Consider the following 20,727-nt stretch of genomic DNA (forward strand, 5'->3'; position numbering starts at 1 on the left):
CCCTTGCGTAAAGTACTGATGTTCTGGTGATGAAGATAAATTATGCTGTGAAAGATAGAGCCGACTGAAGTTTAAAACTCATCTCATCCTCACTATAGTTGATCTTTTAATCAACTCTATGCATAGAAAAGGCTCAACTTCAGTGCCAAGATCTTGGCTATGTTTACGTTCTGTATTGCAAGTTTTACAGCAGTTCTGTGAGTTTTATACCTTCTTCCTTAATATGGAGAGACAACCTAGGAAAGTACTTTCTTTATTGATGGTTATATAAAGACACCTTATGTGCTGCAGATCTAGCTTGTGCTCTTTTTCCCTTTTGTTTTCCTACTGTGTTCTTCCTTCCCCTTTATTAATCTTTGTGTCCTGGTCTACTCTCCCTACTGAATCTCCAACATAGGAAACCCACTTTATAAGGGGAGTAGATACATCCAGTACTAAAAGTAACAATGTCCAAACGAGGTTGCTCTATCTGTTCCTCTTTCTATTGATGAAGAATTGTTACTGTGTCTTACTCTTCCTACAGACAAAGGCAATTTATCCACTTTTCATGATTTTCATCAGGTCGGTGCTTTATTTGAGTTGCAAACTGATAAAATATGTTGTCATCAGTCAATTGTTAGATAAATGATACTTGATATCTGGAAGGCATCAGATGGTATTGCCTGTTATTAAATTTGAGCCTTCTGATTAAAAATTTGAGCCTTCCCATTAAAAACAACAGCAGAAAACATACAGCAGCTCTCAGCAGGATAAAAGGATTAAGGTAGTAACAGCCAATGATGTTGGCTGTTGAGGAAAACAGGTTGAGAAGTGCTTTCATCACATTCTTATTGCCTTCTTATTTCTGGTGCCGGTGAATTACTTCTTACTGTTCATTTTATAGTGCAGGTACTTGCTACCTAGCTGAGTCCTACACAGCTTTGTTCATCCATTTCCATGTCAGATTTTGATCACTCAAAGCTCCGTTCTTCACACTGCTCACTGTGCTGGTTTGGCACATGGAGCTCCCGGTCTCTGCCTGCTGGAGATCCCACCTAGGGTGATGGATGAGCTGATGTGTGGCAAACATCATTTCTTGTTCAGCATGATAATAATGGGCAGGATGATAGAAGCCGTGTTAGAGTTGGTTGCACTTGTGGTGTGTAATATCAGTCTGTAATTAGTAACTGTTTGCTTCATTAGGCCTTTGCTTTAAGACATAAGCTCGTGTGAAAATCCATCTATACTGATAATATCAATATAACTCTTGTGAAAATGAACACTCCAGGACTTAATCCTTCTGGCTATACCTTACAGCAGGAAAAGAAGTGTTTAAATGCCAGAGTACTAAAAACCTTTTGAAACTTTGACATTCTTAGCTTGCTTTATTTTCAGCTTTCAAAAGATTATTTGTTTTAACCAGGAGGCTTAATACAATAGCTGTATTTCTGTGCAGTGATGCGATTGCTCGGCATTTTTGAAGTGAGTTGAAGCATTTAAAAGTTAAATCTGGAAGTCCTCGCTTATTCAGCATTATTGCATGTTCCTTTTACTTATACAGTTGTGAGTTCAGATAGAGAACTGCCTTTCTGAAGTAGTTCATCTCAGATACAATTGTACAGGAGTATTCTCATCTGTTCTTTTTCCCCCAGCAGATCCATATCATCTCTCATTTTCCTTCAGAGATGAGGCCAGGGTGAGCTGAAAGAAATTATATCTAGGAACACAGTGGTGCTCCAATAGGTCCCCAGGAGTTGCCTGCTTGATCAATGTCTCACCAGCTAATAACACCCAGTCCCTTGGGAATGTGATGCATGAGGTGCTCAAATAGTTGCGTGTTCCCTCTGGATCTATTTCTATCAGATTCTGGTCTGCTTCTTCTGTAAGAACTGAAAGTCTCGGGATTTTTTCCTTTTGTACCTCAATGCAGTGAAAAGAGAACTTTGAAGTGGAAGAAAGCAACAAAACCATGTTTGAAGCATAGCTTATTTGCACTGAGGACAAGTCTACACTTTAGAAGTTGAATTCTTACAATGACACTAAAGGTTTTAGATAATTGAGCACCTTGAGCTTTGTAGCTGAAATTCTAAGTCACAGCCTGAAGCAGTGACTGAGCACCTGGTGGAAAGGCAGGGCCAATGCAGAAGAGGTCAGGTGTATGCAATGCACATGAGTGACCAGAAGGAGTGGAGCCAGGATCCACCCCTTCCCAGCCCTCATTTAAGGGTTAGCAGTAGAGGTGATGGTATCTTGCTGGAGATCTCTGTGTGTCTGAGGCCTTCTGCAGGTAATCAGATCTTTTTATTTCTGTGCCTGTGGCTGTTGCATTTGAGTAAGCCCTTGCTTGCTGCAGCCTGGGACTTTGCTGCTCAGTTGTCATTGCCATACTTACCATTGGATTACAGCACTACAAGCTTTCATTGTATTTGGTAGCTGTAGAGTAATTTCAGCAAGAATGCAACGTCACTGTTTGACCTTGTTAAATGATAGCAAGTTCTCATAGATATTCAACTGGCCTAACCTTGAGTTGTCAATCGTTTAAGGGCTGGTTCAGCATGGTTCCATGATGAGTGGGGCAAAATGTTTGCCTCTGGAAAAGGGAAACAGGGGACCCCAAAATAATTTAAAACAGCAGCAATGATCTGAGGAGAAGCAAACTAATCTACTAAAGATGGTATTGGAATGCAAGTTAACACACTATAATACAATATAATGAGAGTTGAAGCTAATAAATCAAGTATAATGAGAGAGTATCTGAAATCCGTAGGCCTTACAGTAATACTGAAGTGATGTGCACAAGTCAGGACAGGCAGCAGTGAGGAGAGATGATGGAGAAGAGTGACAAAGAGAAAAGCCTAATCAGGTGACATTGCCAGGAGTTTTCTCTCCTCACTGACCACAAAGCCCCCCTGGGGAATGGAGTTCTTCTCCTCCAGACAGGTACCTGGAACTGGAGCGTTAACACTTCAACTCCCAGTGCACTACATGATGTTATGATGTGGAACACTAGTAACCAAGAACATAAAACCATGACACAAATTTACTCTATTCATACTACATTCAGAGAGGTATGCTTGCTACTGATATAATCTGTCATCTCTTATTAGGTTGTTTCAATGTGTATAATAAATGGTTTGTCATGGGTGAGTTGTCTCTATTTTTTTTCCTGACTTCTTTTTTGGTTGAGTTTTGTTAAACTCATGAGGCTGGGAAGCTTTGGCAAAATCATATGATAATCAAGAACTTCACATAAGGCATGTGCTGGAAGAGGCTGTCTAGAGAGGTTGCGGATCTTCTGTCCATGGAGGTGTTCAAGGCTAGGTTGGATGGGTCCCTGGGCAGCCTGGTCTAGTATTAGGTATGGAGGTTGGTGGCCCTGCATGTGGCAGGGGGGCTGCAACATGGTGATCCTTGAGGTTCCTTCCAACCCAAGCCATTCTAAGCATGTTTTGAGGAGCATTCCCCAGAGCTATGGCATCACAGCTGTACAGCTCCCTAAATCAGAAGGGACTTGCTGGGGGCAATGCAAAGGATCTGCTTGCAGAATACTTAAGGCATTGTGCTTAAACACTGGCTTGGCTCTATGCACAAATCATGCTCAAGTACTTGATGTGTTATCACTTCTTTTTAGGTGCCCCCTATTCAAGTCCTAGACACACTTAGGCCTTCAAATTTTCAATTAAGATACAATGGATATGTTCAAATTTAACATTACTAGCCAAAATATTATGCTTATTCCTTCTTTCATTTGTGAAATTATGGCACAGGAAAATTTAATGTTATTTTTCTTTCAGATAACTTCTTTTTATTGTACCAACAGAAAACATGCATGTCTCAAAACCATCTTATTACAGAACACCTAGCTACTTACCAAGCTGTGAGCCTGCATGTCCAAATGCTCAAGAAGTATTTAGGCATTAAAATCACTTCCTTGTTCAAGTCTTTACATACTGGAAGACATTCCCTATTCCCTTCCCCTTGTATAACTTGGATGTGTCTTTGCTAAAATGGGCCCTTTTGAGAAATAAAAATGGAGATCAGGTGTCATGGACATATGGAGGATCATAGAATGGCCTGGGTTGAAAATGACCACTATGATCATCTTGTTCCAACCCCCCTGCTATGTACAGGTCAACTGCCAGACCAGGCTGCCTGGTGCCACATCCAGGATCAGGTGTTGCATACGGTACTGCTGTCGTAAAATGATGAAGGATAAGAATAAATTGTCGTATTTTGACAGGTCTGTAAGACTATGTATGTTGTAGCCTTGGATTATGGTTACCATATAATTTCTGTTAATGTTAGTAGCTTAAATTGGAATTGAATGTCATTGAATCCAGCTTATTCAGATGTGTTTGGAATGCCAACAGCGTTTATATTCTGCATTCACAGCTCAAGAAGGAGATACACAGGTTGTTAAATGTTTATTACAACTCAAAACTGACAAAATAAGCAAGAAAAGCCAGGAACTAACAGCCTTCTCAGGTTCAAGCATCTATGGGAATAGGCTCTTACCCCAGGCCTTGGAGTAATCAGCCCTTACCCCAGAGCTTCCTCCTGAAATCATTTCTTATTTACTTTGAACCTGAAGGCCTACAGGTTAGATGCAGGAAGGAGATCACATCAACGTACATCCTTAGATATGTTTCAGGTTAAGTTAAGAACAGCATTCAGCATTCACTCATAAGTGTGGTTTAAGAATAGGCCATGGTTAGGACGTGCCTGTCTAAGGGTTACACCAATACTGTCAGCAGTAATAGCTAATCCCATCATGCATTTTCAGTTTGAGCTCTCATTTGCAAACAGATTAAGACATTATCTCATTAATTCAAGTATCTTGGTATCTTTGTCAGTGTAATCCTCCTTGAAAGCTAAGCATTAGCAACGATAATAACCAATATCAAATAGCATCTTCTTTTTTAATAGCTCACTTGGAGTAGCGACTCTCCAGATATTATCCATTCATAGAGGTACTGAGGAAAGGTGCTGTTTTTATGCAGTCATTTAACATTGTGGCCACCAAATTCAGCCTTATGACCTTTCTCCATTAAGGTTCAGTACTTGGCTATACCAGCATTTTAAGAAAATGTCCTTTCTATTTATTTGTTATCAATAAGGAAAAAATGAAACACGAAAAACATTAGCAAGATTCGTTGGACTATTTCTCTCCAATATATTTAGGATGAATTTATTATAACCCATCAACTTCTACGTAAGAAATTGGATGGTATTTTTAAGGGCTTTTATTGTTGAGGAAGCATTCGTGTGCTCCTTATTTCGAACACTCATTGCAACAATGATTGCTTCCCTTGTGCCTTGACTTGAAGTGCTGAAGAAACTAGGAATGGGTAACTGCATCTACATCTTGAATCACTTCTCTTTCCTGAATCATTGCCAGTTGTTCACTGCATTTGTTTTGCACAGGGGAGTGAAATTCTGAGTCAGTCTATTTTAGATATAAGTTCAAGTGACAAACAGATATTACAGGCACACTTCTGTGTCTTCCCTCGGTGCCAAGATCCAAAGAAGATAATCCTGCAAAAGCACTGTATAAAGTAGTTTTCAGTACAAACCATCCTTCAGGGTATCATGAAAGGGACTAAATCCTCAGTTTGTGTTTGAGAGGGACTCTTAACACTACTTCCATTATTTACTTCTCTCTTTGTGTGTGCGCCTTACTTATGGGTGTGGCTCCAAAAGTAATGCCTCCTATTTTATGATATTGACCCATAATATCAGAGGTGGACGTTGGTGTGGCAGTAGTGGTTGAACCTTGACACCAATACCCCATTATGTTTTGTTGCTGTGTGTATGAAGCAAAGGTGTGTCTTTCAGTTCCTCCATGTGGAAAAAAATGGTGGCTACTGACATTCACTGATGCTTGTTGGGCATTTATGGAGGTGAAACAGTAGGCATAATCACAGGGAGATTTTGGGTAGGTGACAGCAGGTCACCTCTACTGGTACAGATTTATATGGGCATGACATGCAGGCTTTTATTCAACACTGGCAAAAATGGCTAATGGTGGTGACAATGTTGAAAAATAGTGTTTTGTAGCTGAGGATTTGCTCCATCAAATAGTGTTATTGTGCTCTCTGTTGTAGTTTCCATGGAAATAGAAGGGATTATTTTGTAACTCATGTATAGGCATCCCAAGACAATTCCTCTTCACTCAGTGCGGCCCAGGCAAGCTTAATTTAGGCATCTGTGTATTCTATTAGATCTAGGCTATAATTTTGTAGAACTTAGTGTTTGAAGTCTTTTAAATTTTCTATCATTCACGTGAAAGACTTTTACTGCAGAAGCATGTTAATGAACCAGCAAATATTTTATAAAGCTATTAAGAGCCCATTTAAAGTACTTACATGGAGTACTTCCTATGGCTGTAAACTCTGACCTCTCTTGGTCTTCCTCTTCCCTATTTCCTCCACCTCTCGCTGGCAAGGCTAAGTACTGTATGAGTGCATTGCATACACTGTATATAGTATGGAAAAGGCTACATTTCTAATAGTATTACTGATGAGTGTAAATATTATTGCTTTCAGAGATCTCCTTTTGATATGTATTAGGAACTTAGACATGCAATTATGAACGTCCTGGGAGAGACAAACATACCACCAGATGATGAATGCTCTGCTGAACATCATGGGGTTTTCTTCCTGAAATGTTCTCCATGGGGAATCAGTGTCTAAGAGGAAAAGAATAGCAATAAACTGAGCCAAGACCAATAAATAATTATTTGTGAAACAAATGCTATTATTTGTTTCTGAAAATAAGAAGTTGTTTCAATGTAGACAGTTTTTTTTAAGGTTTAAAAAGAAAGGGGAGGAGGGGGGAGGGGGATAAAGATGTGGTTGAACAAGAAGCTACAAGAAGACTTTAAAACCTTGAGAGAAATCATCAGTGATGTGCTTAGATAGAGAGTCTGGGGGCTCAGAATGTACACTAGTGACCTGAAATCCCTGGACAAAGCATGTTGGAAATGTTTATACTGCTAAGGAGGAACTAATCATCTCGCATTCTGTGACTCAAAGAGCAGACCAATTGGAATTGGAATGAAGCTAATCAAAGGATAATTTTCAGCTGCTAATGTGATGGAACTGTGAAAAACACTAACGTGATTTTAGAGAATATTAGGCAAAGCTTTTCTGTTGAAGTCAGGGGAGCATTAGTGCTGTAGCTTAAGGCTATTCAGCAGATGCTGATTTAAATACTGTGGTACAGCCTGGCTAAAATTTTTCTAAGATAAATGCATACAAACAAGCTCCTGAAGTAAGGGAATAGAACAAATATACAATCCAAGAAGCTGATAGGCTTGTCTTAATAAAAGGTATTACTTTGCAAGTCAAATAGAATATAGCTTGATCTTCCCTCTCCTTTTGTGAAGAAAGACAAGTGCCACAAGAGAAAATCTAAAATTGGTCATTATGCCATATAGCCTCACCTGTATCATCAAGTAGTTGAAATGGAGGCAGGGGACAAGATATGTAGAGGAGGTAACAGGTGAACCTCTGGAGAAAAGGTAGTATTTTCACAAAGTTAACGTAAGGATCTGGCAGCACTTGCACTTGAGAATTCTGATTCTTATGCCTTACAGTATTCAAGAAAGACTTGCCTTTTGATGCGTGATATATCATACAGATGCTCAGTTATTTCTTCACAATGTTTTTGGTCTTTAAGGCCCATTTCGGTCCAAGCCATTCTATGATTATGTGATTATGATTTTATGTTTTCTCTGAGAACTGGGGATTGGATGGCTATCACCTATCAGAGGCAGACTGGGCTTAATAACTCAGATGTTTTGTACTGTACTCTTTGGCCAACACCAATCTGTCAAACTCCAGTTTCCATTCCCTTGACTGCAAAGGTGAAGATGTAGCATTCCTTAGACATCAGATAAAGTTTTGAAGCCTTTCTGTTTCAAGTCTGTGATTGCTTTGGAGGCTGTAGTCACTAAATGATAGTCAGCTAGGTCGGCTAAGTTTATACAGAATGCCATGGGCAATTTTCACTAAATGAGAGAATATTTAAAGAGTTAGTCTAGATGTGTTTTAATTCTTTTTCTCCAAAGCTCTTCAGTCCAGTATTCCTGAAAGCTTTTTCCTTTCTCATGCTAATTAATGTAGATGATACATATCACCTTCCCCTTTCTCATAGCTTTATAACCTTCACGTCTTCATTCCTGATTTGACTCAGTTGAGAAAAACATTCCATTCCCCCCTCTAACATTGAAGATGGTTCACATAGTCTATTTGTAGGTGTATTTCCACTTGTTGAAGTGTTTACCATTTTTCTCCTCATCTTCCATAGACATGGGTGTCATACGATATTGTTTTTCCTTCATCAAAGATCTCAGATGTGCTGAAGTTCTGGTCTTATAGCTTGCTTGTATCCAAAGCATTTATTCACTTGTGAAATCAGATCTTCTCTCTTTGGAGAGGGAAAAAAAAAAAAAAAAAAAAAAAAGCATTATACTACAGGGTGCAACTGAGAGTTATTTCTTGAACAGAGCCCATCTTCAATCATTGCTCCATTTTCTTCAGTAATTCCTCTTTAACATCCCCTTCTACAGAATCAGCAGTACACAAATAATCTATTCAGGTCATGAAAGTGGAGGAATCTGATTTTATCTTTTTTGTACCATGGGTTCTGTGGCTGCAGTCAAAGGCAAGCTCATCAAAACTAGAGGCTATAATATAAGGATGAAGAGAGGTGGTTTTCTTCCAGGATTTAGGGAATCTGCATTTTACTTGGGTGGTATTGAGAACGCATTACTTTCATTCAGTCTTTACCTTTTGGACAGTTTTCTTCTTCAGGGTAAAATCCAGTGCTGGAGCTTCAGCTCTACTGTTCCCAAGCTCGTTTCCTACATCTGTGCATGGTCCTTTCCTGCTGGGATCATCTTCACAGGGGAAACGCTGCTCGCAAGAGAGTGCTGCAGGCAGGCAATGCACATTGAATGGCAGATCTGTAAGTGCTGCAATAGAGTAAGTTTCTACAATGCTGTAAAACTGTCCGCTGTGATTTTTAGGGTATGCGTATTTTGCCTCATCAGGAATCTGTTCCTCAACAAAAGCACTTGGCCACTCATTGCGACTAAGTTTTAAATTAGAGAACTTCAGCCAAAAGAAGCTGTAAGAATTGACCTTTTCACTAGCAACAAACCACTAATTTTGTGGAAATATGGGAGTAGATGCTTACCCTTTTCTTCAGACAAGGTGTGGTATGTGTGAGTGGAATTAGAGAAAAATACTACATTCTGTTACATAAGCTGGCCGTTGAGGCATCTTGGATAATGAACTGAGAGAAAGGAGCAAAGAAAAGCCACAATTGCCGGCATTGCAATAGCTCTTTGGATGCAATGGATCTGGTGGCTGGTACAGGAAATCTGTAAAGCTGCTATTTCTTCATGCTGGGACTTGTGAGAACGCCACTGAAATACCAAACCTGACTCTGATACTGTTGGTATGTCCTCTGTAGAGGAGAAATGACGAGCAAAGAGTTGATCCACGAAACCTCAGGGCTTTCATGCTCCCCTGAAAATTCTTATGTACATACTTCAGGCCTTGCTGTTACTGAATATCAGGCCTAATGGTGTATATATGTTTTATATGTATATCTATGCATTCAATATATGTACACAGAGAGAAAATCAACCACAAAAGTTTTCTTGCAGGGAGAACTGCTTTTGCATTGTTTCCATTTCCTTTCTGTTCAGCTACAAGAGTATCGTATCATGAAGCAAGTCAGACACCTAGTGTCTGGTATGTGGAGTCAACCTGCAGCTCACATGCCTATGGTTGCTGTGTGGAACTGATTCTTGAGACCAGTTCAGTATATACTTGTCTGTATGGACCTTCATAAACAATGAATGATATACAATAGTAAGAATTATAATGACCAAGTATATTTCTATTAGAGATGACAGAGAAACAACATTCTTGATACCCTACTTTGACTGTAAGGAAGTGATTTCTGAATCTCAAGAAGGTTCCTGTTTACAATCTCTAATAAAACTCAGGTGAAAGTTTTATATGGGGTTCTACTATTTGCCTCTTAATGAAAGAGATGGGTTTAATTTCAGAAGTCACTCTCTTCTTTTCCATTTGATGTGTACATTTGGGGTTTTCTACATTAGCATCTGAACTGGGACATCCACAGCTAGATCAGGTTGCTCAGATTGTGATCCAGCTTGCTTTCAGCATCTCTGAAGAAAGATGTTGTGATCACATTGTTAGATGGTCAGGAGATGACTGGAAGATAAACTGTCTTCCTTTACTGGGTATGACTCTTTGCCTTTTTTTTATTGACTTTCAAGCCTTAAATTTAGACTGCAACCAACATGTTGGTAGACACAGCATTGTGTGTGCATACATGTGTGTGTGTTGGCTAGATATACTAAAAAATTAGAGTGGTTTTAATTATCTTTAGATGATATGTTCCTGCAACTAGGAAGCATAAAGATTAAAAAGCCCTGAGATTTTTGGACTGAAGATCATTAGGCATGTGTCTGATGTTAATGGAATTTCCTAACTTATTTTCCTATATTAATTAGTGAAGTTAGTGGTGACAGAGTGTGCTGTCTGGTTACTTAACTGCTTCATTTTCTCTTCCCTGGTAAGAAAAATTGTTGCTGTGTCCTATCGTAGAATAGGACTTCACTGAATATTGCAGTAAATTCTAAAGGGAATTAATTCTGAGTTGCTATGGGATAGTCAATTCAAAATTATTCTTTTCTTCCCAACAACCCTAAATAAGAAAATGAAGCTTAAAATCTAATGCTTCTATGAGTTATTCGTTATGACTGTGAAAGATTTTTGCAAGATATTCTCTTCTGGTAATTTATCTACAGAATGTAGCCAGAATTACTTCACTTCTCAACCAGCTCAAATATGGCAAAGCTTGTATAGTAAAATAATCAGATCTGAGTTGTGCCTGAATTAACTTGGGCAATCTGAGGCATTCCTGGGTTCATATAATGTGGTCAACCACATCTATGGAAATCTAAATGGATAACTCTTCAATTAATGTAAAATATATGATTAAAAATACGCAGTGATAGCAGACGCTTTTTTAGCTGTTGAAAAACAATTCTGATTCATTACAGCATAGTCTTTTTTTTTTTTTTTTTTTTTTTTTTTTTTTTTTTTGTCTCTATTAGTTAAAATCACCTTTCCTTCCACTTGTAAATCCAGTTCCTTCTGTTTGCTGAAGCATCTTTGGCACAGGTTTTTATTCTTGCTCATGGAAATATGTGAATATGTTTGAAATGATAAGTGTTGCAGTGTGGCCTAGGAAGAAGAGTCACAGGGCAGAGATTTTGAGTCAGCTGCTGTTATTGTAGTGTGCAAAGGTAAGGATGCAGAAATTCAGTTTGGCCCTTTGTGTGATGGGTCACTATCTAATACCCCCACTAAAGGTGATAGGTATCCACAATAGAAACAGGGTCTTTGCATGCACTTTACCTACTCAGTTATGTGGGTTTTTTGGTCAGAATTAAGAAATACTTCACACTTTTTCTCTTCTCACACTTCCACACTGTGTCAACAAATACATCAGTGAATGAGACAAATGCACTGGAATTTATTGGTAAGTGCACGTCTTACTGTTTCTCTTACACTTCATTTCTTCTTTCCTGAAAACAGGGAGACAGATTCAATACTCTCCTTGTAGCCTACCAAAGCCTTCACCTTTGTGTCCATTGACTTTAATCAAGTTTCTGACCACGTAACAAAGGCCTTGCAAGTTGCTGTTGAAGTTGCTGAAAAATGCAGTCAGCTATGCTATAAAAGCATCTAGGAGATAAGGCTCTCAGCACTTGTATTTTCTTCCTTCTGATTGATGAATCTGTATTTGAATGAAGATAGTGCGTGTCTAAGCAGATGCAACACAACGGTCTGTAGACTCCCCCATATTATTAATTGTGGGAGCATTTCCACTCTGTAATATCGGCGCGTTAATTGAATGAGAGCAGAGAACTCTGAACTGTGTTTAGCCTTTTTCAAGGAAGGTAATTATCTTGTTTCTCATTTAGAACAACTTATCTGTAGCTCAAATGGGCATAATGAGATTCAGAGAATCTTTTTTTTTTTTTTTTTTTTTTGCATAGGAGGTGAAATTGCTTGCATACCTAGGAAAGATCACAAGTATCCAGGTAAGCATGATATGAAGTTCTAAAGACTTCATCCATCAATAACAGCGTACATAAGTTTTACATATAAGGAACTATGGCTTAACCCCTCCTGCTGGATCATGGGGAACAAAATAGGAATTAGGCTCTTAATCCAGAACATAGCAGGTATGGATGTCTTCACTTATCCTTTCTACTTTTCTACCAGCCCCACAGAAATACTGTTTTATTGTTGTCACTCCATGACCAGAAGAGCTTTTTGAAGAACTTATCTACCTTAGAGAGAAGCTGCGATACTTAGCAAATGCTGCAGAATGGCCTCATAAAAATATGGTTCCCAAGTTAAGAAAGTTAAAAGCATTACAGCTTGAAGAAATACATGTTACTGCTTTAGTGTGCTAAAGTTGCTTTTTTTTCCCTCAGATTGCAAGCTTGGGAAAGCTGAGCTTAAGGCAATTTCTTCAATTGCATTTTGTTTATATTTTGGGTTACACCAAGACAGACTTACAAAGTCAGCTGTGATAATGGGACTGGATAAACTTTATTCAGATGAGTGTGAGAGCAAAAAGGATCCCAAATCAGATTTTCAGGAAGGCAAACTGAGCGAGTTCTGTGCTGATTATCGTGGGTTTCAGCCTCACTGCTCCCATTCTGCATCTGGTAAGCTGCATTTACTCAATTCCTTTTATTTACTTGTGTTCTGAGTCAAGGATAGGAATGATGAGAAACATAGGAGACTTTCCTGCCAAGTCATTTTCACTGTTGATGACCAATGCGGTATCACTCATGTTCTTAAAGCCTTCAAAATACTGGATGGTCATGGGTTTAGGAAATACTTTCTATGAATGACTACTCTGATTTCTTGTGAGCCACATCAGATATTTTGACTTGTACAGCTCCCATGGAGCAGTCTGACTTTTATTGTGTTTTCATATGTTTATGACCACTGAAAGAAGGACTGCGATTCAGCTGAAGTAGGGGACAGTGTAAATAACTGACTTCTTCAATAAACTTTTTGACATCTGTGACAAACTTTTAGAATGGTTCTTAAACATTCAGTTCTTTCACCTGAAGAATGGACAAATAGTTGGGAAGTAGTGCTATCTATCCAACTGCATTTTGAAAGAGCAGATTATATCAAATCAAGGCTGTTAGAACTTTAAATAAGAGATTAAACTAGCAAAAAGGATCTGTTGGGAAGATTTGACTTGGCTGTGTTCTTGCAGTGTATGCTTATGCTAAAATCTGCTATCAGCATCCTGACATTACATACTGAAGTATTGGAAAGCACAGCAGGAAGTGTTGTAAGGTTAGTCATCAAAAGTTTGACCACTTCGTGTGAAAGGGAGAACTAATAGTGAAAACTGAATTCTCTAATGGTAGAATACTGATGTTTCTTGACTAAAGCATTTTGTACAGAAATATGTTTTAAGCTCTAAGAAAGACAACTCATAAGCCAACAAGGAAGACACCTGGTTAGAAATTGCCATTGTCAAGGATGACAACAGTGTATGTTAATTAAATCCTTATGGTTCTTGACAACTTGTATTATTTTAAATGCCTTTGCAGTTCTAGCCTAGATAAGGAACAAAGATTTGTGAAATGCCATTTAAGACTATGCCATATTTTAATGATTTTGCTGGCCTTTTGCAGCATGTTTGGTTTGACATGCAAGGCAGTTATTTACATTATTTATAAGAAAAAAACACACCTACATTAAAAGACTCTTCTATAGCTTTGCATTTGGCTGCAAAAACTGCAGAGCCAGGTATAACATACAGAAGCTGACAGATCAATAAGAGAGGGGAACTCAAATGGAAAACAGTTCAAAACTGGTTGATTTATTACTTTTGCAAGCATACTCTGAAATAGCTAGGGCTTTGCATGACACAATTTTCCTTTTACACAATGCACTGAATCAAGGCTGCTATTCCTGTAATGTCAGTCTACAGGGAAGTTATTAGTAGATGTGACTTACTGTAAACAGCAATTTCCTTAATGGTCTTTATACTGAGCTCATGAAATGGGAATTGCCATTGTAATCATCACAGTGTTTTTCTTCTGTTACCATTAAGGTACCTATGCTTGTTACTTGTATTTGAAATCTGTATTTGTCTTTTGTCAAGGGAATAATCATCACTGTGTGTTTTTTCTCTTTAAAATTGTCATAGTGTCCCAGTAGGAGAAATTCTATGTAAACTAAGAGGCACTGTGAAGGCTTAAACAAAGAAACAATTGAGCCTTAAGTTATCGCTTCCTAGTTAACTTTTCATCCTTTTCCACTTCACCTTTGTGGTGCTGTTGCTGGTCAATTGGTAAACTCCATATTTGTAGAGCTATTTTCATATATGTAAGAGCAGGAACACTTGATGCGCAATCTTGAGTCACCATCCGAACTGCCAAAATCATGTTTGTCTCTGAGACATCTTGTTATCTTCAGATATTGATGAATAATACTTGGGTTTTCTTACTGCATGTCAGTTGGCACAATTTTACTTCCTGAAAATGATACATGCGATAATTTGCAATGTTTGGGATGGCATACAAAGCAGTATTATTAGCTTAACTTTACTCATGGCACTAATCGATATTAACGCAGAAGTGACTATATAGGGATTATAGGCTTTTGAGATTTTTCTTAACATGACAGTAGTGTTCCTGTGGTTGCACTATAGTTAAAAGTTACGGAGGTTATCGCTGCATTTTCAAATGTGTCCTCTGATCAAAAGTTAACTTTTTTTCTTTCTCTATCAAACTTAGTCAGGTCTACTGAGTAAAAATGCAGTTTTCCTCCAGATGGACTCAGTAGCTCAATGTAGACTGCTTAGAACAAAAGCTAGAAAGTAGTGAGGAAGCTACTGTTGATGATGGAAGCAAATCTTCAGTACTGAAAACATGAATCTACAGTACCAGTAAAGACACAAGCCTGTTAGTTGTATGTCAATGGCTTGTAAACTCTAAAATCAATCATTAGGAAGATATTAGGCTTGTGTGGACTTAGACTTGGACTTTCAACATACCTTAAGGGTGCCTACAGTAAAGCTGAGGAGGGAGTTGTAAGGGCATGTAGGGACGGAACAAGGGGAAGTGGCTTTAAACTGGAAAAGGCTAGTGAGACACTGGAACAGGTTGCCCAGCAAGGTTGTGGATGCCCCCTCCCTGGAAGCATTCAAGACCAGGCTGGATGGGGCTGTGGACAACCTGGGCTATAGGGATGTGTGCCTGCCTATAGCAGGGGGTTGGAACTTGATGATCTTAAAGGTCCCTTCTGACCCAAGCTGTACTATGATTCCAGAGCTTTTGGGTAAGGTTAGCCTTCTTGTTTCTAGACTTTTAAATCTAATTTTGGTGCTGATGCTTTCCTGCTTCGCAGTTGGATGCCATGGGATTTTAATTAAAGCTATCACTCATATAATCTTTTTTGGATAGAAGTGGATTTGGCTGCTTTTTGTCTACAGTACCACTCTTTGGTTAAAGACATTTTACAGCTTTCCACTTTGTAAACTAAATACTGACACTCTTGTTTAGCCTGGGAGCACAGTCAATTAAGTATAAAAACATAAATGAATTAGTTGGCATTTGCATGCCCCTGGAGTTGAATATTTACTTGTTTTGGTTGTTCCCCTTGTGCTCATCTTTAGGCACTTGAGTAACTCGAGTTAACTCTACTCTTGTGATTTAAGATACAGCTGCATCACTGTGTTTTTCCAGGGAAGAGCATGAGGCAGGTGTATACTGTACCACCTGATCTAATAGCTGTTTATCTGCACTACCCACTGCACCCACAAGTCTTTTAGCAAAATTCCTTGCTAAGAACTTGCTAATATGCATCTGCAGTGGGTCTCCAGTTAGCAAAATTAAGCATTTCCCCTTATTTGTTATAGCCCCTTTTGGATACTGAAAGGCCACTCTCAGGTCACCCCAGAGCCTTCTCTTCTCCAGGTTGGAACATTAGTCAAATTGATTCTTAAATCTGTGCCTGGATATAATACTGACTAACTGAATAGACAGCCTAGGATTTTCATGAAATCACAGCATAAGATGATGAGGAGGACAGCTCTATTCCTTTGATTGCTTAATCATTCATTTTTAATAGCCCTATTAGCAAAAATGAAAAATTAATGCAAGTTCAGTATTCTTCTATATGGCAGGATGCCATTGCTTTTATAGTGAAGAATAACTGTGCTACCACTTGTTAGAGAGTCCGGATCTGTTTTATCCAGCATGAAGGATTCAGGTTGACTTTTATCATCTCACAATAGCTTTTCTAGGATAATACATACAACTCAATTATATTTCCCTGTCTTGTAACCTCATTTGATGCTTTGCAGTGTCCCACCTTCTGGGGCTTTTTAGGTGGTGGATTCAAACTGCAGTGTTTTTTACATTTCAAATGCTTAAATGAAGATACTGGCAAGCTTTTTTAACTTCTAATGTTTGGGATTTCCTGTTGTATCTGTGTTTTTCTCTGTTGCTATAAGTCATTGTTTCACATTACTCGTTTTTACTTAAATTCCAACTCGAGCTCAGGTGTGGTCCCACCAACACAGATCTCCCAAGGGAAGATGCTGCTGGCTGTCCTTAACCTTCTGCCTAAGGTGCAGCTGAACTCACTACCACTACTGTGTCCTACCACATCCCATGCTGAGCAGCTCTGGGCTTTGGCATTGAGCAGCTCATGCCTGTCCCCGAGGTTTGGAAGAGAGCTTCCAGGACACTGCCGATGTTGTGGTTTTGTGATATCTGTTGTTGATATTCCACATCAGAACATCATGCAGAATAGTGGCAGTTAAAGAATTCACGTTCCTGTCACAGACTGGCATCTAGGGAAAACCCCGTGACAGCCGAGAACTGCCAAATCTATTTTCCTTACCCTGCAGCATGATGTGGTCTGTCAGCTTTGCTTTATCTACCTCGCTGTGCTGTTGTGTCATCAGAGAGCTGTGGGGTCAAGGTCCATTTGAGAAAGTCACAGCAGCACTGAGGACTGAAAAGAAACTGCACTGCCAGCTCTCATCTCTCGTAGCGTTCTTGAGAAGATGACATGCAGCTAAAACCTAGCCCACCCAATGGCATCCCCATGGGCACACACACAGCTATGGAGCAACCATGGATCCCCAGGAGTTCCATAAGGAACAGGAGGACTGAGACCAATGATCACCAATTAGGATTTGCTAGTGACTTTGGCAGATAACACAGGCAAGATTCTTCTCTCTGGATGCGGAAGGATCACTTCAGGGTATGACTGAGACCTTCATCATCACACTGCGTTTTTAGCTATGTTTGTAAAGCTCTTTAAGTGCGTGAAACACCATTTTTCCACAAAAAGTACATGCAGACAAAGCCAAATTTTAAACACCATTTTAGTGCCTCCTGAAAAGGAAATGTGAACTCTTTTTCACCATGGTTTGTTTCTGTTTTCAGGACAAATGACAGCTCTGAGATATGAATGAAGAACTCCAGCTGAGTTGCTTTGGGACATTTGTTCAAGTGTTTTCATGCAAAAATCAGCCAAACAAACGCATTAATCTGTTTATAATGGGCAGTGACTGAAAGGATATGTCCTTTCCAGTTGTATGTTTTTCTCCTTCATGTGTGATGATGTCAAATAATTTTGGGAGGATGACCTGCTGGAGAGGAGCTCTGCAGGGAGGGACCTGGGTGTCCTGGTGGACGACAGATTGGCCATAGCCAGCAGTGTGCCCTCATGGCCAAAAAGGCCAATGGCATACTGGGGTGCATCAAAAAGAGCACGGCCAACAGGGCAAGGGAGGTGATCCTGCCCCTCTACTCTGCCCTGGTAAAGCCTCATCTGGAGTCCTGTGTCCGGTTCTGGGCTCCCCAGTACAAAAAAGACAGGGATCTCTTGGAAAGAGTCCAGCAGAGGGCCTCAAGGATGGTGAAGGGCCTGGAGCATCTCCCCTATGAAGAAAGGCTGAATGAACTGGGTTTGTTTAGCCTTGAGAAGAGAAGACTGATGGGGGACCTGATCCAGGTCTATAAATATCTGAGGTGTGGGGGGCAAAGTGGCCAGGCCAGACTCTTTTCAGCAGTGTGTGGAGACAGGACAAGGGGAAACGGACAGAAACTGGAGAATAGGAAGTTCTGCACAAATGTGTGCAAGAACTTCTTTACGGTGAGGGTCAGGAGCACTGGAACGGGCTGCCCACCATGGGGGTTGTGAAGTCTCCTTTTCTGGAGATATTCAAGAGCCGGCTGAACAGCTATCTGTGTGACCTGGTGTAGGGAACCTGCTTTGGCAAGGGGAATGGACTTGATGATCTCTGGAGATCCCTTCCAACCCCTGTGATTCTGTAATGTATGAAAGTTTGCACTCATAAAGAAAATACAATGTCATACCCACCAAATCCATGTATGTATGAATATAGTCTGACATTGCTGAATATCAGGTTGCGTGCTCTATGCTTCAACACAGATAAAGCCATCAGCACTGGATAAATTATCTTGCACCTTTCTGACTATGGTGGTGCAACCGAAGAGCTTCTCCTTGTCATTTGTAGGCAGCTACAGTAATTCTGGGTTCTGCCTCTATGGAATACACTTGATTTACAAAGCTTCGTGGAAAGGAGAAGGACAAGCCAAATTCTCAGATGAGAATTCATGACAACACAGTTGCTTAGATTGGGGTTTTTGTCATTTAGTTTTTTTTCTTAATAATTTGCCAAGAAACAGCACATGGTTAAGCTGAGACCCTAAAGGATTTTCTACATAGATAATACAATTCAAGCAGGATTCAACACTGAAAGCTTACACTGCAGGCATGCATGTGAATTTATTAGTCCCTGCCCTTGAACTAAAGAATTACGATATTTTCCTTGATGATTCCAACAAAAATGTGGAGATATATTACAGAACCAAACAGTAGAAGGAGACAATTTTCATCTTCTCCTCTAGGAAGATAGAAATGTCAGAAAGATGAAGGAATACAATCATCATCATCATCAACCCTAGCAAATAAACAAAGATGAGAAGACTGTTTTTCCTACTGTTAGTCCTATCACCCGTTCTCTATTTTTCTCAGTTACATTTGATTCATGAGTGTTTGTACTTAGTACCAAACTGGTATCTCTGTCTCTTAACAAATCTCCTAGGGAACTGGTTATTATCCTGACAAGCAAGCTGATGGACAGTATTTTTTCCTCTCTATCCACCTTCTAAGAGCATTTTTCATCTCCTTGTTTCGAAGGCTGTATATCAGGGGATTCAGCATAGGAATGAACAGGGTGTAAAACACTGCAGAGATTTTCTCCTGTTCCAGTGAGTATCTTGAGCTAGGCTGGATGTGGCTCAAACTCACCGGCCCATAGAACAGTGTTACTACTGTCAGATGGGAGGCACAGGTGGAGAAAGCTTTGTACCTGTTTGCAGAGCCCATGCTCAAAACAGAGGAGAGGATGCAGAGGTAGGAGATGATGATGAAGAGAAGTGTTGACATAGCTATGATCCCTGAGAAGGTTATGAGCACCAGCTCATTGAGATGGATGTCAGAGCAACTGAGTTGTAGCAGCGGGTTTGTGTCACAGAAAAAGTGATTGATGGTATTAGGGCCACAGAAGGACAATTTCAGTAAGCCACAAGTATGTACCAATGCGTTACAGAGTCCCCCTAAATATGACCCAAATACCAGGCAAACACAGACTCTCTTGGCCATTAAAGTGGTATAAAGCAGTGGGCTACATATAGCAACATAGCGGTCGTAAGCCATTGCAGTCAGCAGAAGTCCTTCTGTGGTCACAAACACAGCAAATGAAAAATGCTGGGCAAGGCATCCTGAGTAAGAAATAGTCTTATTCTCCACTAAGATGTTTACTAGCATCCTTGGAATAAAAACAGAAGAATAACAGAGATCCACGATGGACAAGTTAACGAGGAAGAAATACATGGGTGTTTGCAGCTGGAAGTCAATTGTGATCAAGCTGATCATGCTGAGGTTGCCTACCAGGGTGATGACATAGATGAGCAGAATCATCACGAAGAGAGGAGGCTGTAGTTCTGGGCGATCCGTCAGTCCCAAGAGGATGAAGTAGGTGACTGTGGTGCGATTGATTACTGTCATCCTCACCTCTGTAGCACCTGCTGAGATAAGGTGCGTGATGACCATAAATCTAAGAGAGGAAGAAAAGTTGCTCATGAGTAGTCCTACCATCAAGAAGCACAGAAGCCGAGACTGTGTACCTGGATCTTGCTTACCTTTTGTCCAGCTGTGATTCCTTAGAACATCCTCAAAACTGCTGATAATATTCTCACCAATCAGACCATGCTCAAGGAGGATGATAACAGTGAGGTGCCCAGTGATCTTTCTTTGGGGGACAGCAGTGTGTATCTGCAACAACACAGCTCCTAATTAATATCTTTTGTTTGACATGCAGATATCAACGGTGGCCTCAGAAACATGTATGTTAAATGCTGAATGAGTTCTGTAATTGCCTTTGTCTTTTCAGCTAAGCATTTCTTGTTATCTGTTCACCAGGAAAGAATTAAACTCACCAGAGTATATTTTGTCTAGAAGGGAAGCATCTAAGCTAAACCAGTAACTCTCTCTTTGGCCTATGAAAGATCCATTCCTTCTCACTCACTAGGAGAGGCAGCCAGACTAC

At 39.8% G+C, this 20,727-nt stretch overlaps 2 protein-coding genes across 2 annotated transcripts in view; one reads left to right on the forward strand and one right to left on the reverse strand.

Moving 5' to 3' along the window:
• The window catches only part of LOC140253491 (adenylosuccinate lyase-like), a 47,191-nt gene that overhangs the window by 17,165 nt on the left and 9,299 nt on the right, over positions 1 to 20,727 (forward strand). The window contains exons 2-3 of the mRNA XM_072339115.1: positions 12,089 to 12,133; positions 12,533 to 12,769. The gene's annotated coding sequence lies outside the window, so the exon portion shown is untranslated. The remainder of the gene's footprint in view (positions 1 to 12,088; positions 12,134 to 12,532; positions 12,770 to 20,727) is intronic.
• On the reverse strand, positions 19,233 to 20,186 carry LOC140253493 (olfactory receptor 5J3-like). The gene has a single exon (XM_072339121.1). It carries the CDS (start codon positions 20,184 to 20,186, stop codon positions 19,233 to 19,235), a length of 954 nt encoding a protein of 317 aa, XP_072195222.1.

This window comes from Excalfactoria chinensis, chromosome 5 (genome assembly GCF_039878825.1).
Source record: "Excalfactoria chinensis isolate bCotChi1 chromosome 5, bCotChi1.hap2, whole genome shotgun sequence".
In the NCBI taxonomy this organism is placed as follows: domain Eukaryota; kingdom Metazoa; phylum Chordata; class Aves; order Galliformes; family Phasianidae; genus Excalfactoria; species Excalfactoria chinensis.

Bases quoted from the DNA above. Each gene is read 5' to 3' on its own strand.
- LOC140253493 (XM_072339121.1), bottom strand. From the start codon at position 20,186: ATGACAGTAATCAATCGCACCACAGTCACCTACTTCATCCTCTTGGGA.